We start from the raw sequence: 24161 nt of genomic DNA on the forward strand, positions 1-24161 counted from the left end.
AATGTCAAAAAGAAATCCTAATAGAATAGAAATAATTTTAACCATCAAAATAAAATATCACAAATGAAAAAACACTATGAGAAAGAAACCCTAATAGAATACACAAATACCAAACAAAATTACCATAAAAACGAAATATGAACTGAAATATATAACAGATGAACTGAAAGAGATAGATGAATTGAAAGAGATAAAAAAACAGTAGTAGGATCAAAATGAAGTAGCTCACTTGAAGAAATGTCATAAACAAACACTAAAAGAATAGACAAAAAGGGAAAAAAAAAACTTGTTTCGTTGCATGGCATAGTTTCTGAACAAAAGAAGAATCTGTGCAGAGGGTTTGCCATAGGAAAATGAAGCAGCAAAAGAAAGACACTACCCATTATATTCTAATTTTAATAATAAGTCCAACTTTAATTATTATAATAATTTAATATTAATATTAATAATAATATAGAATATAGAATATATAATATATAATAAAGTAATAATAATATAATAATATAATAAAAATGTTAATATAATCATAATCATAATCTGTATATATTTTTAATTGTCATCAAGTTTATTAACCTTGTCATCAAGTTTATTAACCTTGTGAAGAGGTAATTATTGAGTGCAATACTATTGTATAACTCCTATTAAGTTCACTTATGAATTATAGTTACAATTAATTAATTACCCATTTTATTCCATTTTATGTATTAATTCTTGGGACTTATAGTTGATTCAATTTTCAGAAAATGACATGAAATGAAAATCAATGACATTATTTTTTTTATCATTTAAATGTAATGTTAATTACATTTAATATGTAATCTGTATATTTGTTTAAAAATAACTTTATTAACCAAAAGTTAGTATCCATACATCTTTCTACATTTTTATGGAGAAATCAAACATAATTAACAAAATACAACAAAATTAATTAAGAAAATACAAAATACATTCTACAACATTGGCTTTTACTTCTATTCGTATATCCGTATCCATTGTACAACATAAAACATAATAAAAAAAAAACAGATTACATTTAACCCTATTCGTATCACAGAACCAATATACTATGAGGGGCTTATGCTTACATGCACAATGCCACCAATGATTTGCGTTTTGGTATGCATAAACACATTCATAAAATAAACCGCAAAAGATATAAAGAAGATGGTTAGAAAATATCATAGTAACAACTTTGATAAGAAAACATTGAAAAAATGCAAACCAAAAATGAAATGACGGTAGGGAAGAAAATGGGGAAAGCGCAAGAGCAACAAAAACCCTAAACAAAATATGAAATGCTTCTTCAGTAAAGATGAAAGTTGACAACTTTACTCACAATCCGAAAACCATAAACAGAAAAAAATACAAAAACAGAAAGAAAAAACAAAAAAAGAAAGAAAAAACCAAAACCGTAAAGAAAAATTCAAAGGAAGGCAAAAAAGATAAAAGTTCCAAACTTTCATCAATAACAGAACCAAAAACACAGAATCATAAACAAATTGAGGAAAAGGAAGAGAAAACTTTTTGAAAACAAAGAATGAAATAATGACAAAGAAGAAAATGGAGAAAAAGCTAGAGAAACAGAAATCCTAAACAAAAAATGAAAGGCTTCTTCAGTCAAGGTGAAAGTTTGCAACTTTAAACCCTAAACAGAGAACCATAAACAAAACAAAAATACAAAAAAAGAAACAAAAATTGAGAAAAAGCAAGATAAAACAAAACCGTAAAGAAAACATTGAAAAAATGCAAACCAAAAATGAAATGATGACAGAGAAGAAAACGGAGAAAACGCTAGAGAAACAAAAACCCTAAACAAAAAATGAAAGGCTTCTTTAGTAAAGATGAAAGTTGGCAACTTTAATCACAATCGAGAACCATAAACAGAAAAAAAAAAACAAAAATAGACAAAAAAATAGAAAAAAGAAAGAAAAAACCAAAACCGTAACGAAAAATTGAAAGGAAGGCAGAGAAGATAAAAGTTCCAAACTTTCATCAAGAAAAGAACGAAAAACACATAACCATAAAAAAAACTATGGAAAAGGAAGAGAAAACTATTTTGCAAACAAAGAATGAAATCATGACAAAGAAGAAAATGGAGAAAAAGGCAAAGAAACAAAAACCCTAAAAAAAAAAGGCTTCTTTAGTCAAGGTGAAAGTTGACAACTTTAAACCTTAAACAGAGAACCATAAACAAAACAAAAATACAAAAACATAAACAAAAATTGAAAAAATGCAAGATAAACCAAAACCGTAAAGAAAAATTCAAAGGAAGACATAGAAGATAAAAGTTCCAAACTTTCATCAATAACAGAACCAAAAACACAGAATCATAAAAAAATTGAGGAAAAGGAAGAGAAAACTATTTTGAAAACAAAAAATGAAATCATGACAAAGAAGAAAATGGAGAAAAAGCTAGAGAAACAAAAATCCTAAACAAAAAATGAAAGGCTTCTTCAGTCAAGGTGAAAGTTCGCAACTTTAAACCCTAAACAGAGAACCATAAACAAAACAAAAATACAAAAACAGAAACAAAAATTGAGAAAAAGCAAGATAAAACAAAACCGTAAAGAAAACATTGAAAAAATTCAAACCAAAAATGAAATGATGACAGAGAAGAAAATGGATAAAACGCTAGAGAAACAAAAACCCTAAACAAAAAATGAAAGGCTTCTTCAGTAAAGATGAAAGTTGGCAACTTTAATCACAATCGAGAACCATAAACAGAAAAAAATAAATACACAAATGACAAAAATAGAAAAAAGAAAGAAAAAACCAAAACCGTAACGAAAAATTGAAAGGAAGGTAGAGAAGATAAAAGTTCCAAACTTTCATCAAGAAAAGAACGAAAAACACATAACCATAAAAAAAACTGTGGAAAAAGAAGAGAAAACTATTTTGCAAACAAAGAATGAAATCATGACAAAGAAGAAAATGGAGAAAAATGCAAAGAAACAAAAACCCTAAACAAAAAATGAGAGTGCTTTAGCTTAATTCTAGTTTTGTTTCGGTTCTTCTTCATTTCTTCTTAATTTGTTCGGTGCATTTTAGTTTCTAAGCTTTTTAATCGGTGCTTTTGTATTCTTACCTCTTTTAATCGGTTCAATTGGCAAGAAATGGATCTTCCATGTGAGTTTGGTGTTTGGTGCAAGTTTTGGTGAGTTCTTGAAATATAGAACATTGATCCAATTCTATTAAAAGTGCATATTCATTCTCCAACTCAAGTTGATTCCATAAAATGTCAAAGAATCATCTAAATCTAGCTAGTGAAATCATATCACAGTTTCCGAATTGGTGAAAATCAGTAAAGAAAAAGGAGAGAAGGAAGGACAAAAGATTAGGGTTTGAGAGAGAATGGGGAAATCGTAATGAGAAAGAATGGGGAAAACGAAAAGGAATGAGAGAGAAAAAAAAGTGAGTTTGAAGAATTGGTATGTGACAAGTTGTGGTTGGTCCAGGTGTCAAGATGTAATTGGTGAAGCTTTGGTCCATTTTCCTCTTTGGGTAAATTTCTTTTTCAATTTTTTTTTTCAAAAAATTTGAGATTGTGATACGTGTCTAAATCGACCTATTTGTGCTCCCTCAATTGTTATATATATAGATATAGATATAGATTATCGAGTTAAATAAATTAAAAGATATAAGAAACTACAGGCTCAATTAATCATGTCATAATTTGTTACACTTTCGAAAGAGTATCCAGCCCCAAAGATTAGCAATTGATCACAAATCTTCATGCTTGTGTATGGGTTGTTTCATCCTGCACCTCCATAGATTTGGCAAAAAGACCATTTTGTCCTTAAAAATAATACTTTCTAGACTCTACAATTTAGAAATGTTATTTTTTCTATTTACACCTCTCGTATTCCCATATTGTAGAATTCGGTCTAGGACATATTTTTTTCTTAAAAAAATTTATTCTGGATTACAGAATCTGGAAGGTATTTTTGGATCTGGTAATAGCTTGCAGATTGTACAATCTGTAACACTCCTTTACTAGAAGGTATTTTCATTGGAAATAACTTACAGATTGAATCCAAAATACATATTATAGTAAGAGAGTGTTACAAATTTTACAATCCAGTATAAACAAAAAAAAATGAAAAAAAAAATAAGCGAATGCAAAATGAACAATGAAGACACCACAAAACTTTTCTCAACCATCAACATTCACCACCAGTAATTACAAGTGTTCACCATCAACGACCAACGTTCACTACCAACAACCACTAACGGTCACTACTAGCAACCACCACAAACAACTACAAGCAACCAAGACTATTTAAAAATAAAGAAGAAGTCACCCTATTCTCCACCAAAATAAAAACTCTAACATATACTTAAAAGGAAAAGGTTGGAACTAAAGAAATGGAGGTATAGGAAGAAGGTACAGAGGCTTAGAGTTTAGACATTGCCTTTTAGCTTGCCATAAATTATCAATAATTTATGATTCACTAATACAATTGAATGTCTTATAAATATGTGTTTGAATAGGAAATTTTATAATTTTTTTTAAAAATAAATTGTTTTAATTTTAAATTCTTGAATTTTTAAAATGTAGATAAGGAATGTAAACTAATTGAATTTTAATTTTATTATTCAGATAAAGTATTTCAAATAGTACTAAATATGAGATGTTAATTGGAAAAATTCCTAAAATATCGATAAAAGAAACTATTACAAATTTTAACTAAAAAATGTGGTTGCATCTAGTAAAAATATTCTTAAAGACATTGGTCGAGAGAAACATGAAAAATGTCAATTGAAAACCAATTTTAACTTATATTGACAGATAAATAATTTCAACAATTTGAACCAAAAAAAATAATTTTTATGAACATTGATGAAACAATCTTATTTACATTAACAAAAAAAAAAAGTTTTATTTTCTGTTGATTAAAAGACTTTAATGGCATGGGTTGAAAAATAGTTTTGTTATTGTTGATAGAGAAGATTTTAATTAGAGTGGGTTTAGAAAAAAAACTTTTATATATGTTTTAACCAATGTTAGTAAAAAAATCTTGATTGACAATACCTGAAAATAATTCTAATTGATGTTAATGGAAATTTTTTTATTTGACATTAGTAAAAACATGTTGTTGATTGTTGATAAATAAAATCTTTGTGGACCTTAATGACAACCAAGAAGTAACCACAACATCATATGAGAAAATAATGTTTAGCTAACACTTGACGTTGTCCTAACCAAGATCAAACTTAGGAAATAATATAAGAAGAAGAATCATAGACTCTGAGAGATGAAAAAGTATGAGAAATTTGAAATTCTTACTTTTTTTAAATAGAATTTGAAATTATTTAATGTTAATTAACCACTCTCATTTTGTCATAAATAAATTCTAAATCTTTATAAAAAAATGTTATCTTCTAAAAATTTCTCATCCAAACACACTTTATATCTTTCATTTCAACATCCCTCTACTAAACTGACAATCTGGTTTTATTATTTGAATTTGAAATTTAAATGGATTTTACTTTCTCCTCAGTTGGCTTTCAATTTACTAAAATTTTCTAAAATCTTCTAAATATTAATATAGGATATAATTGCATATTTTACTATTTGAACTTTTACTATTGCACTTCTAAGCTTTCAATTTAGGAATTTTACTATATGAATTTAAAAATTATACATTTATAACTTTTTCTTCAATTTTCTAACAATGTGAGGTGTCATTAATAAATAAAGTGCAAAAAGTGATGTTGTGATAACATGACCAATAAATTATCTGGAATTTTTTCATATTAGATTGATTAGAAATTATAATATGTTAATATTTTTTATTACTTTAAATAAAACAAAATCACATTGTCCACTATGAAGGTCTTAAGAAAATTTATAGTTTGAATGGATGTTACGTAACATTGTGATTTGATGCTCTAAATATAGGTTTGAGTTTTGATGCCATTTCTTTACTGGGAGGATTAAGGAAATGAAGCAATTATGAAGCTAAAATAGTGTAAAATATTAATTCATGAACTTTGCATAATTCATTGTTATAATTTTTGTGCTATCTAGTAACGCAATATCTTTATTGATTTATTATCATTAGATGGTAAAAATAATTTTTAAATGATGAATTAGGAGAAAATTAGATTAAATATTTAGGATAGTTTTAGATCAAACTAATATGTTAAAAATATTATCTATTTTTGTGAATTTATAGTAGTTATTTTTACATTTTTAAAGAAAATATAACTTTTAAAAATTTTAACTTTTGCATTTTAACTAACATGTATTAAATTTAAATAATTTATTCAAAATGTTTGACTCTAAAACTATTTATTGAATTGTCCACGATTGTACAGGTAATATAATTTAAGTTAGAAGATAAAATATGAGAAAATCCTCAATATTATTTAGGTTTTATTATTATTTATTATTTAAAAGCAATTATCTCAGTAAAGGAGCCTTACTTGATTATAAATAATAAAATAGAAAGTCAAATAAGGTGTCTGATTTGGTGGTGAGCAGAGAGACAAAATCTATGCCAACTTTATTTGGGAATTTGGTTTCCTCGTGCTTACATTTACTCCTGATAGGGTTTTCTATCTACTAATACTATAATTCGCCACCTTCTTCAACCAAACTTCAACTACTCCCCCCATAAACCTTTTCTTCCTCAAATAGCCCCACAATTTTTCCATCAACGATTAGGATTCATAACTAATCAAACCAAACCAAAATTAATTTCAAATTTGGTTTCTGTCCTGTAGAAGACCAAGATCATGTGGGACTTCATGATCCAAATTCATTGACACTATATAAATAGGTTTAACTTGGAAAAGTAACAAGATATATTTGAAAAACCTAACTCAACCAACCGATTCATAAGGTGAGATTGGTTCATAAGATGATATTTATACATACTTATATATATTATGAAATATCATTATCTATAATTGATGTGAAAACGTAAAATTATGTAGTGGATGTAATCCTATAATGCGTAGTCTGATAAACTTAACAAACTCTCTGCTAGAATAGACTTTAAATGACTTTGATACCATATTAAAAAATAAACTTTTAAGTTTAACTTATCTTAACAAAACTAACTCACTTAAGATTTGCAGTAACTCATATACTAAAAAATATCTATACTATAAAATATCTTCAAAACATTAACATGTATCTTGGTTTAAATTCAGAACGCTGATGATAAAGTTAGTAGTGGGACATTCAAAACATAGTTGTAAATGAAGAAATTTCATTTAACCGAGTTTGAATTTGATAATGAAGTTTGTACACTTCTTTTAATAGTATTTTGACGAAGTAAAATGTTAATGATACATGCTGATTTGACAATTTATGCAAGTAATACTTTAAAACGAAATTGTATGGAGCCAATGTAGATGATATTATTCCACTGATATGAAACAAAAATCTCATTGCTTATTGACATACAACATCTCTTCAGTTTGTGAACATGCTTTCAAATTCATATTGCAACTTGGCTCTTTACAAGGATAAGGTTAAAGATGTACATTATGATATTGAATTCATTGGACCTTGATGATCATGTCTAAGCTTTTCCATTAGCTGCTATTGCAGGACTTGTCTTTCTCTTCCTCTCACTGAAGCTACGGCATGAAGCCAAGCTTGGAAGGCAGCACTGCACAGATTTAACTGTTTTTTCTCTAAGGGATACATGATCACCATTCATTGTTCTCTCACTACTACAACCAGAGTTGCCCCATGAGACATAGGGAGTGCTGTGTGCAGATCTAGGAAGAAGGTCATGAACAGTTGTTGCTTTCACTTCTTTCATTTCATTGTCAAAAGTGTTCTCAGCATCTTCACTTTGGTTTTCTCTCACACTTTCGCGAAAAAGTTCCAACAACTTTTTCTTTTGTGTTGTTGGAGATGGTTCAGGTACAGAACCAGGCTCAGAAGAAGGGGTTTTATTCAGAAAAATGTGGTGCACTGGAGTGCTGCCACGAGATGGGGTAAACTCTGGATAGAAACAAAGAAATAAATAAACAAGTCATTTGAAGGGAAAAGGGTAATGGTAAAACATTCAGAAGAGAGAAAATATAGGAACATGGAAATGTATTCACAACTCTTCATAAAAGTGGTTATATAAATATGCTCATGCTGCTAAAAATTGCTTATTTTTTAAAAAAAAACACTTCTTCTTCAAAAAAAAAAACACTTCTTCAAAAAAAAAAAAAAACACAAACAAACTGATCCATAATGTCCATGACAAATCAACTTGTCATATTATAAATCATGAACCTTTCATCCATGACAATTTTGTTTCCTTCGATAGTCTTACCTACACAAATGATTAATAATGCAAAGTTTCACCTCCTAGTCTAGTTTAGTACATAATTAGGCCAATTAAACAGATTAAGATACTAGTAAAAGAATGCAAAAGGAAAAGCATTGCAGAGCATCCTTACCACCCTTGACACTGTAGAAATCATCTTCACAGTCAGAATCCAACCAGGCCTTTGAGTCAAAAAATGATTCATCCTTTCCATCTGTACAGTATAAGAAACCAAGTTCAAAAAATTGTGTTAGAAAACTGACACCAATATTACCAAAAAAACAACGAATAATACAACAAAATGAGGAATTGTTAACATGGATTTCATTGGATCAATTAATGAAACAATAAAAATATAATTAAATCGACCAATAAAATGATAAGTTGGCTGGCTTATTGATTCTGGAATTTTACAAGTTGGTATTTCATAAGGACAATGTAGTCATTTAAGTCCCTTTGTTGGAAGGGGGCAGCATGTTATTGCTGACAGAAAACCATGTCCAATTAATCTTCCATCTCAATCACAACACACTAGACTCTGTAAACAAGCACATGATCCAATTCAAGGCTGCATATGGGACTCATTTATTGCAGAAACAGTTGAGTCTACTTTCAGTTCTAGTGTGTTAAGAATACCCAACTCAAGATAAAACAAAATATAGTGGTTCAAGAGCAATAATTGTTAGAACAGATCAGAAAAGGTAGATTACAAACTTTGGACATTTCTCATATTTTCCTACAATACAATAACAGTTACAATGAACTACCAAACAATATCTATCATCTTAATCTGTTATTAAATTGAAATTTTTCTTTCACCCAATTTTAAGATATTACTAGTTATGCAATTTTCCCTCAATAGTGACCCTCACAAGACCTTCTTGTTGTGGTACATAACTTGAAGTTGACTGCAAACATGCACAATATCTGTTGAAAAATACTTATTCACATATAGAGACATAAGAGTGATGCTAAACTACTGGTCCCCAATAGGATAAAACCTCCAAAAGACAGGGACCAGGATCGCTTATAAGCATTACCAGAATGTAGTAATTAACAGTTAATACGAAAACCATCATAAAAGGCTCCATCAATTGAACCTAAAATCACAAGTAGCAATCAGAGCATGACAGGAAATCAGGAAACACTTTGTCACTGAAATAACCACATGGTGCGTGATGTTCATTCATTATGTGTCATAAACACACAGTTGAATGCAAATATTATTAATGAATGCTAGATATAGCAAGAGTTAGGAGTTAGGATACATGGAGTTTATGTCTCCCCCAAACAACTAGAACAAAGAGCTGGATTAGTAAAACAGCATCTTCAAGGGCATTTTGTCATATTTCAAAGCAAAAAATTTGTATAATGGATTCCTTGCTTAAAAATTACTCTGCCAGCAAAGTCATCCACATAAAAATTACCATCAATTGACTTATGAAGAAACATTCCTTATGCCTAAATACAAAAATACTAAAGAACAAAACACTATTCCTCAAATTAATCATGTAAGAGAGTTAACAGATTGTTGATGTCAATACTAGCTCTTTCAATTTCGACCACTCCAGACTTTATTATTATTATTATTACTATTATTATTATTATTATTATTATTATACAATAACTTATTAAGAAAAATATCCCACCTCCAGAGAGACCAAATAAAGGTAAAAAGATTCCATAGACTGCGTACCCAGGACTAAAATCTATCGTAGTATTCTTATTATCACCAACAACAAAACAAAAAATAGCATGGAACTGAAGAAGCAATCTCAGCACATTTTAAAACATAGGTTCCATTGAAGACAGTAAGAAATAGACTGTGATGTGAAAAACCATAATAATTTTCTACAACAGATATTTAATTTAAATAATCGGATCGAGATTGTGGAAAAACAATCTAATTTAGAAGGGGAAAAAGAAAACCCCCTCCCCACAAAAAGTACACTCCAACCATGAAGAAAATATATATCAAAATACAAATTTTATACTGTAAATAATCCCTTGGCCAGGTCAAAAAGACCAAAATTGGTGAAAATACCAAAAGCTGTTATTATAAAAAGAGATTAATAAAAAAGGAGTAATTACAATAAAAGTAAATTTTTTATATAACATAAAGATAAATAAGGAAACCCCCAGATAAAAAATTTCAGTTTTGACAATTTATATCAATAAAACAGCTTCTTTAAATAAAATAAAAAAACTTTATACCATGATGATCATGACGATGGATGAAAATAAAAATAAAACTTTTTATGATGATGCACGAAAATAGAAAGGTTTGAAGGAAGGAAGAAGCCCAGAGGACCCTACCAACATCCCCACAGTCCGTGACTGAGAAGGTGGTGGTTGACAGAGAGGGTGACCACTGAGACTTCAACGCTGCATCATCAGCCACAAAGTTTCCTTTTTTGGGTTTTTCTTTCAAGGGTGATGAAGGAATCACGAAGTCTTCAGCTTTGGAGTCCAAAGAGAGCGTGAGGTGCTTCATGTTGGGTTGCTGGTTTCGGTGGACAGAAGAAGAGGAACCCATTTCACTGTTCAAGAGGAAAGAGCGTGCAGCATATAAGAAGCGTTCATGGTGTGTGTCTGAGAGAGGGGGAGAGAGAGAGAAGAGTGGAGTGGAAGTGAGAGAGAGAAGAGAGGTGAAGAATGATCAAAGTAAGGGTAGGGAAGAGAAGAGAATGAAGGAGTTTTGGCGTTATGAGAAAGGGTGAGTGCGATGGAAAAGAAGAAAAAAAATGCGTTGAAAAGAAAAGTAAAACGCCCCAATAAGAGAAGAAACGATGGGTGAAAGGAAGAGGTGATTGGACTTCAAAGGAAAGGGGTTGCATCACAAATAATGCCAACTATATATGTTTACAACTTGTATAGATTAAAATTATTTTTTCCACCATTCAAAATATAATCATTGCTCAAAAATATCAAAAAATTACACTTCTCTTATCTCACATGTTTTCTTAAATAACTCTTTTACTTCTATTCTATTTTTAATAAGATTTAATTACTCATTTATTTTCTATGTTAAGGATAAGTTAATCCCAATTTTTTTTTTAAATTTAATATGATTTCAGATTATTTTGAAACTATTCACTCTGGTTAATCTGGTTACTTATATTAGATTCTTTTCGTTAGAATAGATTTAACTAAATGATTCTGTCATTATATATGTTATTATTATATTATTTAATAAAAAATAGAACCACTGCATTGAATTATTTAAATAAAACTAAATTCTTATTTTTTCCGAGAAAATTTGGAATAAAATAAAACTAAAATGACATTAAACTTTTTAAAATATATAAAATGAAATTATTTTTTAACCATTAATATAGGAATTAAAAATAATTAAATCTTTTAATAAACTAATATTTACATTTTTTTTAATAACTAATAAATTGTGTACTACACTCAGGCAGCTTCTGTTTATCTTTATATTTGTATTACAATAACATGCAAATATAATAATAAATCAATGAATTTATTCATATAATTTATAACTTGTAAAAATGATATATAATCTTAAAATAATTATTAAAAATTATACCTTTTAATGTATGCAAAATTATAATTAGATAATAATAATGATATAAAAAAATTTCACAGATAATATATATGAATTAAATTCTTCAAAATTCTTATTAAATAGATATAATTTTTTTTATTTTAATAATTTAACTTTTAATCAAAACTTTTAGTGAACACATTAGTTATTAAATAAATAAATCATGCATATGCCTTTATTAAAATACAATAAAGTTAATATCTATTTAAAAATTAAAAAGGCATATGTATATAATTAAAACTATTTAGGTTTGTCAGTGTTATACTTTATCTAGCAAGTACAATTACAATAAAAAAAAATCACATAGCAAAAATAAAATGAGTGAACTATCAAGAATTTATGATTAAAATAGAGATATATTATTTAAACAAATCAATTCATGTCCATTCTGATCTATTAATGTTTCAAGATTTTATTGGTCTTGAAAACTTAGCTTCAATAAATACTTTTAGAATACTTCTATCAAACATGTTTTAACATAGATTAATGTTTAATTTATTTTAAGTACTTTTATCTACATATTAAGTTTATTAAACACATGAGTCCACAATGTAATAATGATGTAAGAACTTTTCTCTGACTTATCACTACCTAATATTTTAATATATATGATCTAGACCATCATATAACAAGTTTATCTCATTTTAATAATGATTTCATGTAATTAATATCAAGTACTATAAAGTGACTCAATATAACCTTAAGTATTTGATATCAAATTATCTAATTCAAGATAACATACAACAATTCAATACAATTATCAAACACATCTTTGCACATGTTTAATTCAAGATATAATTTATGGGACAAATTTAAATAGGAAATTATCCTATTTTTCATGGGTTGAGATTCGTCCAATAATTTTTAAAATTTTTTGAGTGAATAATTATTTGTTAAGTAAAATATTAGATCCAAGTTCAACAAACCATTTTGTTTGATTGTTATTAAAATCCAACAATTTTATAGTTTTGATCAAGTGCTTTGATTAAGTTCTTGTAACAATAAAGTACAAAGCATGAAAATGCTTCGTCCGAAAGATAAGAAATTATGAAAAATAAAAAATCATGCAAGACGTAAGTGTGTCGTATGATAGACGAGACAACACATTGCAGTCTTTACTTTGTTTGATAAGTAAAAATTATAACATATGATAAGTGTATACAGTCTCTAAGCTTACTTTGTACCTAATGAAAATATTCTTAAAGCTTATTATTGTAGGGAATGTCTTCGCTTAGAACATGAGCTAAAGTTGTTTCATTTCAATAACCATCCTAACACAATATTATGTTAACTCTAGTTGAACTTAAAATCTTATATCCAAGTTCAACAAACCATTTTGTTTGATTTTTATTAAAGTCCAACAATCTCATAGTTTTGATCAAGTGATTTGATTAAGTGCTTGTAACAATAAAGTACAAAGCATGAAGATGCTTCGTCTGAAAGAAAAGGAATTATGCGTAAGTTTTTTGTCTGATAGACGAGACAACACATTGCAGTCTTTACTTTGTTTGATAAGTAAAAACTATAACATATGATAAGTGTATACAGTCTCTAAGCTTACTTTGTACCTAACGAAAATATTCTTAAAGCTTAATATTGTGTTACAAGGAATGTCTTCGCTTGGAAGATGAGCTAAAGTTGTTTCATTTCAACAACCATCCTGACACAAGCTTATGTCAACTCTGGTTCAACTATATTCCCTAGCCTTACTTTTACTCTTTTATTTAGTATAAAGCTCTCTAACCTAGTGTTGGTAAGTATTGACAACTATTGGGATGTTTCTCGAGGAGGAGAACGCCATTTAATGTTGCATAAACTACATTTAATGCACCTCTACATCCACGCTTGTCTAGCAAAAAAGGATGAAGTTATCTAAGTTCAAAAGCTCTTAATGGCTAGAAAGGGATTTGCAATGACTCTTTCTCCCAAGTTAAGATAGAGAAGTGAATGATTGATAAGTTCCAAAACACTGTCAAAATCTTTTGGTGACCTTAAACACTTTCTAAAGAACAATGTTTTGTTTGCATATCAAACTAAAAGAGACTTCATATATTTGTATACGTTATAAGATGCTAATACTTTCTAGTGAGTAAATCTTTGTGATCATATTCTTATAAAAACCTAGTTTGTTTAGCCAAAAGTGGATGCATTCCAAAAAATATTCAGTGTTTTAGGCATGAGTGAATGTCGTTCAAAGAATATTTTGTATTAGGTAGGAGAGGTTGCAGTTTAAACAATACTTAAGGGGTTATCCAAAAGTGGTTGAGGTCCAAAAAATACTCGATTTTTTAGCTAAGAGTGGTTGTGTTCCAAACAATACTTAGGGTTTTTAGTTAGGAGTTGATGGGTGTTCAAACAATACTTGGATTATTATCTTGAAATGGTTGTACTCCAAATAATACTTAGTTTGTAACTTGTAGTAATAATCTGCATAGTAAAACTCAAAAGTTGATTGAGAACTGGACATAGTCTACACCATCAAACGAACCAATATAAAAATAAAGAGATTTTTTTTTCCTTTATCCTTGTTTATTGCTTATTATTGTATTGCATTGACAAAGAAATCTTTACAAATCAATTTTTACAAATGATTTTTGACATATTTCCTACAAGCTAAAATTATTGTCTAATTGCTTGTTATTAGATGATATTGCAAAAATTTCAAAGAATATTTAAAATACAATTCAACTATCCCTTATTGTTTTTTTTACCTATTTTTCATATTTGCTTTCAAAACTCAGCCTCTAAAAGGTTTAACACCTCACAATGACTAGAGTAAATATCTAAGTAATAACATGGATGGAACAAAAACTAATAGCTAAAGGAGCACTTCTTACAAGTCCTTTAACCTTTCTAGGAGAAGACTTTCCGATGGAAGACCATCCAAGCCACCATACACAAGAATAAAAGAAAAATGAACCGTCTGTATAAATACTAGAATAAACCTGTATAGGAATTGTATTTTGGTTTGTTTTCAAGAGTACTTTATAGATGAAACAAAGACACTATAGTAACCCTAACTTGTCACACAAGTAAGGGCTTCTAGAGCTTCTCAAATGAGCATACACAACCTCCTTAAAACATTATACTTACCTTAATTAAGTCTACTTAACTAAAGTTATGACAACTTAAGGAGCAAGCTACCTTCATCTATAAATACCCTAAATTCCACTCATGTACCAAATTTGCAAATATTTAATGAAGAGTTCAGAACTTGAATACTCATTCTCTCCCAAATCTCTCTTGCTAGTGATCCTATTTAGCCTAGTGAACCCAGGGAAGGGTGGCCAAACCTCTTTCCCCTTCATTGCACCTTCAATCTCACAAATTCTTCCACCTCATCTTCATTTCGGTACACTTGCTTCAATCCAATTTTGCTACCACTCCAATCAATCTATCAACCACAAGCTTGGACTGCATCACTTTCCTTACTAGAAAGATCATACAAAGATGTACATTAAGTTTAGACATTACTAGTTATGGCAGATCATCAGCAAAGGAGATATCAAGATCAAATCTTCAGGAGAGGGTTGGGAAGAGGAAGAGTTTAACTCCATGCAGTTAAACAAGAAAGCAAGTTCCACCTTCATATGTGCCTTATTTAAACATAAATATAAAAAAAGGTTTACATGTTGAAAACCATTAAGGAAATTTAGTATTGTCTTAGATAAATTAAGAAGGTAATGAAGATGTGCAATTAAGAAAAGTTGCAACACTCACATGTTAGTATGAGTTTATCAATATGAAAGATGGTGAGACTATAAATGACATGTTTGGAATAATGTAAATTCTTCTAAACGATCTAGAAGCTCTTGTTGGGCCAACCAGTATGGCTTCATATTCGGCCTGGTTATTGGAAGTTTTAAAATCAAACTTTAGGTATTGCTCCAAACGAAGGCCGCCCGATCCCTCCAAGATGACTCTTGCTCCACATGATTTTGTATTGGACGATTCGTCCACGTGTAAAGTGTAGAACAAGGTGATTTGATGTCTCCAAATTCAAGAAGATTTCTTGAAGACCTTGTTGCTGATTGTGTGTGTGTCTAGAAGTATTTGAATTTGTTAATCCACTCTTTGTGATGATCCAAGGTTAATTGAATCTTATTCCTTTTGAAAAGTATGTGTTTTCTAAAGAAAGTGAAAATTCAACCTATTGAAATGTCGATTCAACCGGTTGTTTTACACTTAGTGGATTTTGAAAAGAATTTGAAAAAGATTGACTTTGTTTGACTTTGCTGTCAAACCAATTCAACCGGTTGTTTTGAAAATTCAACTAGTTGTTTTGAAAATTCAACTGGTTGTTTTGAAAATTCAACTAGTTGTTTTTCTGGAAACTTTAACAGAATTTTGTTAAATTGTTCAAATCTATTTTAAATGATTCAAACTGTCTTTGGTTCTTGAATTAAATGCTTTGACCATCTGATTGTTGTATAAAAAGGTTGTTTTACGCTTCTGGTTATTAACTAACTAAGAAAGATCAATCAAAATTAGTTTTCAAGATTGCAAAAAGCTTTTAGATCATTCTCAAGTGTGGAATAAGATTCTCTGTATTATTTTTACTTTAATTTTTGATTGTATAAGGTGTATTCTATTCCTTTCTTCCTTAATCATTGTATTTCTCTATGACCTGGTGTTGTGCAGTTTCAGAGGGTTGTTATGCAAACTGTGTGTTCTTGCCAAAGGTGGTGTGTGTTCTTGAAAGGTTCAAGATCATCACTTTGGTGTGTTGTTTGTAATCAAAGTTTGATTACTTGGTGAATTCTCAGTGGTTAACTGAGGACTGGATGTAGCTCTTGGTAAAGAGTGAACCAGTATAAACATCCTATTTGAATATCTCTATCCTTATTCTCTTTAAATTGCTTTTGCTTTGATTTAATAAACTGCTGGTATAAACAACCGGTTGTTTCACAAAAACAACTGGTTGATTTTCTACAATCAAATTAAAAACAGTTTTCTAATTGATTGATTTTTCATTGTCTTTCTCTACCTTCAATACTTGCAAAAATCTTTCAAAAACAATTCACCTCCTCTTGTTTAAGGCCTATAATTCTAACATAACGTCCATTGTATGTCTTCATCATTGGGTGTGGGACTTAATTCTGTCGAGAAGTCAACGAAATATTGTGACTTGATTGCCCCCCTCGGCTTATACCGGATATCAAACTCTGATAGTTAACCTAACCATCTGATCATTTGTCTCGCTAAGTCAAGATTAGCCAAAATTTTCATGATAAGGTAATCCGATCTCACAATTATCTTGTGATTTTGGAAGTACATCCTCATTCTTCGGGAAATGATTATGAGTGCCAAGGAAACATTTTCTATCATCTGATGTATGGTCTCAACATCGTGTAAGATTCGGCTAATGAAGGATACTGATTATTCCTCTTTATCTACATCTTGGACAAGTGCAACACTGATGGCTTTGTCTGATACCGACAAGTCCACAACAATTGGTCATTGTGGATCCGAATTTTATATTTCCAGGGGTGCTACGATGAAGGCTTTTGGTTGAAGGAATATTTATTCACATTTCGGGTTCCAATTGAACTTAACGGCCTTCCTCAGTAGCTGGACGATTAGTTTGGTTTTCTCCATAAGTTTCAGGATAAATTTGGACAAAGTGATTAATGGGTCGATCATTTTCTTCACCTCTTTTATATTTAGGGGGTTCCTCATTTCTTTGATTGCTCTACATTGTTCTAGATTGACTTCTATGCCACAATGTGTTAGCATGAATCCTAGAGAATACATTCGACCCCGAACGCACATTTCTCGGGGCTCAACCTCATTCCATGATTTCTCAATGCTTTGAAGACTTTTTGAAAGTATTCTACATGTTGTACACAAGAGTTGGATTTGACTACGATATCATCTACATATACCTTGATATTTTGGCTAAGCATCCTCTTGAAGATTTTACCTATTAACCTTTGGTATGTGGCCTTAACATTTTTCAAACTGAACGACATTACTTTGTAGTATAAGTTAGCGCAGTTGATCATAAAGAATGTTTTTTCCTTGTTCCTTTGATGCATCCAAATCTGATTATACTCGGAATACACATATAAGAAACTTTGCACAAAGTGGCTGTCGCACCGTCTACCAAGCGATCAATGCTCAACAACCAGTAAGCGTCCTTTGAGCAAATTGTATTTAGATCCTTCCCTTCTCATTCACCTTCTTCACCATCACCAAATTGGCTAACCAAGTGGTGTATTATGCTTAGTAGCTTGTCGATATCGCTTTTTGCCGCGTTACATTTTTCTTCACCCATTTTCCTCTTTTCTGGGCGACTGGCTGGGCTTCTTTGTACACGGATAACTTGTGTGTAGTGACTTCGGGGCTCACCCCAACATGTTGAATGCGGTTGAAGTAAAGAGATTAACATTCTTTACCAACCCTTGGCTTAAGATGGTAGCATCGTTTGCAGATAATGACGTTCTCATGTTAGTTACAACTTCAAGGTCTTCTCGTGGTTCCAGCCAAACGTCATTCATCCAGGGATCAAGGTCCATAAAGGCGACCATATGCTCCCTCCTTTGAGAAATGGGTTCTTAGGACTGTTCTCTATTTTTTGGTTCTACCTTCAAGCTAGCCAAATAACACTTCCTTGCCACCTTCTAGTCCACATGTATCCTGATGATATCATTAGAGGCCGATGGGAACTTCATGGCCAAATGTGGTGTTGAAACTATGGCTCCCAAATGGTTGAAAGATGGTCATCCTAACAAGATGTTATAAGAGGTATTGGCTTGAAATTTAGGTATCTTATCTTGATAGTCTGAATCAAATTCTTTCCTTCCCTAAACATGGTGTAGAGATCTATGTAACCTCATATGTCCACCCGTTCTATAGAAAAACCAACGATTTGATCATCAAAAGACTGAATGTCTTCCTCCGATATCCTCATATTTTTTAATGTTTTCTTGTACAGTATGTATACAGAACTCCCCTGATCAACAATTGTTTCATAATTGCAAAATTATCGATGTCCACCATGATGACCATAGGGTCATCCTATGTCAAATCTATCGCTTTGAAATCCCCATCTGTGAAGGTGATGGGGGCCTCCTCAGTTGGGTTGAACCGGAGGCCAAGTTCATGGATTGTATGACGCAAATGTGTTTCTTATGGGCAAAGCTTGAACATCCTCCTCTCGCAAAGCCACCTACTATTGTGTTAATAATTTCTCTATAGCTTCGCCATTTTGGTTTGTCCCTTCTAGGGGTTCACTCATTCGATGACGTTAATTTGGTTTTGTATCCTCATGGCTTCATTTGGAATAATAATCACAAGGCCCTTCTATTGAATAAAGGGAAAGCTAAGTTCAAGAGTGGGGGTGAATGGTACTTAGAAAGATTTTTACAATTAATTGTTTACAACAATTATGACAGAATTTTAACAGATTGATTTTATAGAAAAGGCTTTATCTTTTGTGGGCAATGATTAAAGGTGAAAAGAAGAAATTTTAGATCTTCACCTTACTCCCTCTGACTTGCATAACACATATTTCTTCCCCTTTCTATTCATCAAACAAAAAATATGTACAAAAACCTTTTGAATGGATGTACTAGTCCATCAAATAGCAATAAGCATACAAATATAACAACAATAACAGTAATAACAATGCTTAAGGAGAATATAAAATGATCAAGGTGGATACACCAACACCATACAACCCAAAGTAAAAACCAGAAACTTAAAACAATTCAGCATATGAAAATATAAACCAGTAACAAGCCAAAAACAACTGGTTAATCATCATGATGGTAAAACTCAATCAATTGCTCTTGTACAACTTCAATCTGGTCATCAAGATGTTGAAACCTTGTTGTAGTCATATCATAATATGCTTTTTGCTCTACAGAAAAGGTGTCCAACCTATGAAGCATAACCCTCTCGAAAATTGGTAAAAGTTCACCCTTCTCTACTGGTGGTACATGTAAAACATGGAAGCTTTGATGAAACCAAATCTGTGATATGAGCTTGATGCTTTGTTGCCTTGATTGAAGCTTAGTTTTAGGGTGTTTAGAATTTGTGTAAAGTTCATTCTTAATCCTATGCACAAGCTGAATCAATCTGTTTTGAAAGAGAAAAATGTTTTTCTAAGCCAAGTGAAAAACAACCAGTTGATTTCACGATTTAGTCGATTGTTTTCCCCCAGTCGTTTGAAGGTTTTCAAAACTGATTTTGACTTGGTTGACTAACTTTCAAAACCAATTTAATCGATTAAAACGATATTTCAACCGGTTGATTGTCACATTTCTTAACAGTTTTTCAAAAACCTGTTAAATTTGTTTTCAGTTGAATTAAAACTGCTTTGGCTCATGATTAACTGCCTAAAAAGGCTAGATTTAAGATCTATAAATATTGTTTCTCTCTATATTAAAAAATACACAAAAGTAAGATTGAAAACGTTTTTGAGAAGAGATTTGATTCAATGTTTTGCAAGATTGCCTAAAGGCTGTGCATTGGTTCAAGAGATGATCTTAGGAGCTATGTGATTCCTGAAATGCCAGGTGTAATCTGTTCCTTTTTTATTCTTGTAATTGTTTCTTTTCTATACTTGTAAGTTTGTTAAACTGTAAGGTCAAAGGTTATTCTGACTGTGGTTGTGTGAAAAGAAAAGAGGGTGAGTGTTCTTGTGTGGTCAAGATCACCTCTTTGTGGTGTTAAGTGTTTGTAATCTGTGATTGATTGCTAGTGGAATACCCAGTGGTTTTCTTGGGACTGGATGTAGCTCAGGGGTTGAGTGAACCAATATAAATTGATTGTGTAATCTCTCTCTCTCACTCACTCGTTATAAACTGTTTGATTTGATTTTTGTCTCTGCTGTTATAAACAACTTATTAAAACGAAATTTCAACCGATTGTTTTTCTGCAAACAATTTTAATTGCTTTAATTGTTTGGCTTCCCTGATTGCTCCTTCTGTGGTTGTTGATAAATCTTCATTCTTAGCCAATCTTTGCGAAAATATTTTCATAAACAATTCACACCCCTCTTGTTTAGACCATTAATTCTAACAGTACATAGGCTACCAGAGCATTCATCTCAGTTCCTTGTGAATCTTCACCATAATTGCTTGATTTAGAAATGTCTGTAGCATCACCATTTTTGATGATCCATAAATTATTGCTAATTGCATCCTCTCATCCGATTGCACATTTTTTTTTGAATTATGAATGAACTTTGTGGAAGCTAATGGAAGAAATGGATCAAGGATGGCTCCAATTGAGCTATGGATTCCTTGTAGTTGCATGGAGAGTATGAAGAGTGATTGGTTTAGCCATATCACTTGGAGAAAATGAAGAAGAAGAAGGTGTCTATTCTAGAGAGGTTTAGACAAATGACTGTTTAGGCTAACAATTTGGCAACATAACACTCATAAAATTGATCTTACTTTTCATGAGCCAAGCACATCAATTTATAGGAGAGAGGGCTGAACGTTTTGGAGCCAAATTTGAAAATTTAAAATAAAACTCTCAAATGAGAAGGTGCCATGTGGACTCATTCTTTCCATGTTTAGCTCACACCTTCCATGCTAACTCTTTTCCACTCCTAGGCTACCATGTGGATGTTCATGTGCTCTATGCCAAGGTAATTTTGTCATCTATTATATCCTAGAATTTCTAGGGTTATATTGGGCTCAAAGAAGCCAAATTGTTACCCTAATGATACAATCTAAGTATCCAAGAAGAGGACCAGGAACTCAAGAGACAATTTACACTAAGCAGTCATATCAGTAATCAAGTCAAGGCCCTACCAAATATCAGACGGACCTCACTAGATGAAGAACTTGGCATAGACGAGAACATCAACTGTTCTTTCTACTAGTTTTCTTTAAATAAAAAAACATGTTTGTAAATAATTTGGGCTCACTTTTGGGGTCCAAATAGAAAAATAGGCTAGAGTAGGTTCACATAGCAAAAAAGGGAGTGTACTTAGCGAAATGGGCTTGTACCAAACCCACTTTTTCAAGACAAGGCACCTAGAATTAGGGTTTTTAACCTACCTTCTAGAAGCTGTGCCTAAAGGTGTGGTTTTGACCATGGTCAACACCCTAGGCACCCTCTCTCCCTTGCCATTTCTACCCTTCACCCATCTTGCCCACCAAGGCACCCCTTCCTATAAATAGGGTGTCTTGCCTTATGTATTTTCAACTTGATTTTGAATAGTAAAGAAACTCTGTAGGAGTGATTTTGTGAGACTTGTGAGCTCTCATGTTGGGTCTTATGTTGGATGGGTAATATCTCAAGTGGTGGCTCAAGTTATTTGGCTCTTATCTTGGGTGGGTAATATCTCCAATGGCGGCTCTTGCATCACTCATCTTGGAGTCCCTTTGCTCCAACTGGCGTGACTTCCTTTCTTCCCATAGGATTTCTTCATCCCTTTCCTCTTTTATCTTTTATTTACGCCTCCTTCCATTTCCATTCATGTCTTCTTCTAATATTTAATTTTTTCTTTGCTTTGTTCTTCTTCTTTACTTATTCCTTGTCTTAATTTTCGTTGCACCATTTTGCACCTTATAATTGTCTTTTTCTCTTTACCCTTCTGAGGTGAACCTTCAGACTTACTTAACCACTTGGTTAAGTTCGTGTCCATTGGAAATCTTCTTAGGATTCTCACCATAATTGCTAAACAAAGAGCAACCAATAAAATGTGCAATCCTAAAATTAACTCACATCACCTAACTAGTCACTTTTAACCCTAACTAGACCTATTTTACTATTTGGTCCAATTACTTTTTGCTACTAGGCGCAATACATGGCCCATGAAATCCTAAAAACCTTTAAGTTAAGGCTTGGCCCAAAAATAATGTTGACTAGTTAGCCGAAACTCAGTCTTCTTGTGTTCTTCTGATCAAAGCTCTAGTTTATGTTTTGCTGAGTTGGAGGTCTTCTTGGATATATTTTATGCATTCTTTAATTCTAGATTTGTCCTCTTGATTGAACCTACAAAGATAAACAAAAGCCCAATTAGACCCATTTTTTCAAATAAGTCCATAAACAAACTTTAGGTCTTCATCTTCTTTATTATGTGGTTGTGTGTGGTTGGGGGCTTTACCATCAATTGCTCCTTTGAAAACCCATTTTTAGTAATATAAAGCAATCTATTTCACTTCTAGCTTTGATAGTTTCATTAAGCTCATCTTTTATATCAACTTCAAAGTATTCCAAGAACTTTGAAACCACAATAGCAAAGGGAAATTTGTAGTCAACAAGTCTCTTGGAATTAATCATGTGTTCCTCCATCACATGAACCCGATTTACCTTTATTTTGTTCATAAGGCAATATCAAGATAAAATCTTCCTCGATCAGCATAGCATGGTTGTTCCCCTTGGGTGTTAGCTGCCATGCAATGATATAGGCTAAAAATGTAGGAGTTAGATTTAGATTACCTACATGAAACCAATTGAAAGGAATATTTTGATCCTTCAAACAAGGGCGGTAAAACTGCATCTTGTTGAACTCATTGATTTCATTTGTGTTTCCTTTGCCAACCTTGAATCCATTTTGCTTTAGTCCAATTATATTACTTGACAAGGTAGGTGTAATTAGCATTTAGACCCCTTTAGTTGAAACTAAATTCTTGCAATTAAAATCTAGGTTAGTGTAAAAGACTTTAATAAAATCTGGATATACATTTCCTGTCAACTTCAGAAAGGGCTTCAACCTTTGAAGCATGAGAAGTTCCATTGCATCATCTAGTTTTTGTTCTTTCATCTAGGAAAATTTCAGCACCTGAAAAATATTGATTTGTTTCCTGCTCATCTCATGTAGAAATATTGTCATGGCATCTTCATCACCAACAAAGATGATCCTCTGGACCTCTTTTTCTTTTTGTGAGGAAGCCATTTGAGAAATCTGTTATGAAATGAATACAAGTAGAGAGAAGAAAACAAATGTTTGGTGTTGTGCAATGTTAGATTTTATAAGGGTGAGAGCAGGCATCAATTAATCTGTGTTTAAAAATATTCAACACACTTTTATTGGAAAGAGAGAATTTAATCAATGCATTTGAAATTTTTCATTGACTAGATATTGAAAAGTTGTTGTGGAATATTTTGGTATGCACCAAATCCCAACAATAAATCACGTGAATGCACATTTATTCAGGCAAAATAGAAAAATAATCATTCGATTAAAAATACAATGATTAAAAACATAAATATTCAGTTATAAAAGCAAACAACAGTTTAAAAATAATCATTTGATATTTCTTTTAATCAATTAAAATTTTATGAAGAACTATTACTTAAACTGATTATGCCTAATTTAGTTCTAAGATAATTTAACATATCTCTTG

General features: G+C 31.1%; 1 protein-coding gene across 1 annotated transcript; it reads right to left on the reverse strand.

Annotated features, from left to right (window-relative positions):
* Positions 1 to 7351: 7351 nt before the first annotated feature.
* Positions 7352 to 11115, reverse strand: LOC137813706 (uncharacterized protein At3g27210). Its single transcript, XM_068616089.2, has 3 exons — positions 10599 to 11115; positions 8416 to 8496; positions 7352 to 7966 (listed from the first exon to the last, which is right to left on the reverse strand). Exons 1-3 carry the CDS (start codon positions 10816 to 10818, stop codon positions 7536 to 7538), a joined length of 732 nt encoding a protein of 243 aa, XP_068472190.1. The 5' UTR covers positions 10819 to 11115; the 3' UTR covers positions 7352 to 7535.
* Between the last annotated feature and the right edge of the window lie 13046 nt (positions 11116 to 24161).

This window comes from Phaseolus vulgaris, chromosome 1, assembly GCF_051622355.1.
Source record: "Phaseolus vulgaris cultivar YP4 chromosome 1, ASM5162235v1, whole genome shotgun sequence".
NCBI classification, from domain to species: Eukaryota; Viridiplantae; Streptophyta; class Magnoliopsida; order Fabales; family Fabaceae; genus Phaseolus; species Phaseolus vulgaris.

What these genes read in the sequence shown, in the direction of transcription:
- LOC137813706 (XM_068616089.2), bottom strand. Translation starts at nt 10,818, where the DNA reads ATGGGTTCCTCTTCTTCTGTCCACCGAAACCAGCAACCCAACATGAAG. An exon ending in CACGGACTGTGGGGATGTTG is followed by an intron (nt 8,497 to 10,598) that starts GTAGGGTCCTCT and finishes TATACTGTACAG; the next exon opens with ATGGAAAGGATGAATCATTT. An exon ending in TTTCTACAGTGTCAAGGGTG is followed by an intron (nt 7,967 to 8,415) that starts GTAAGGATGCTC and finishes GTTTCTATCCAG; the next exon opens with AGTTTACCCCATCTCGTGGC.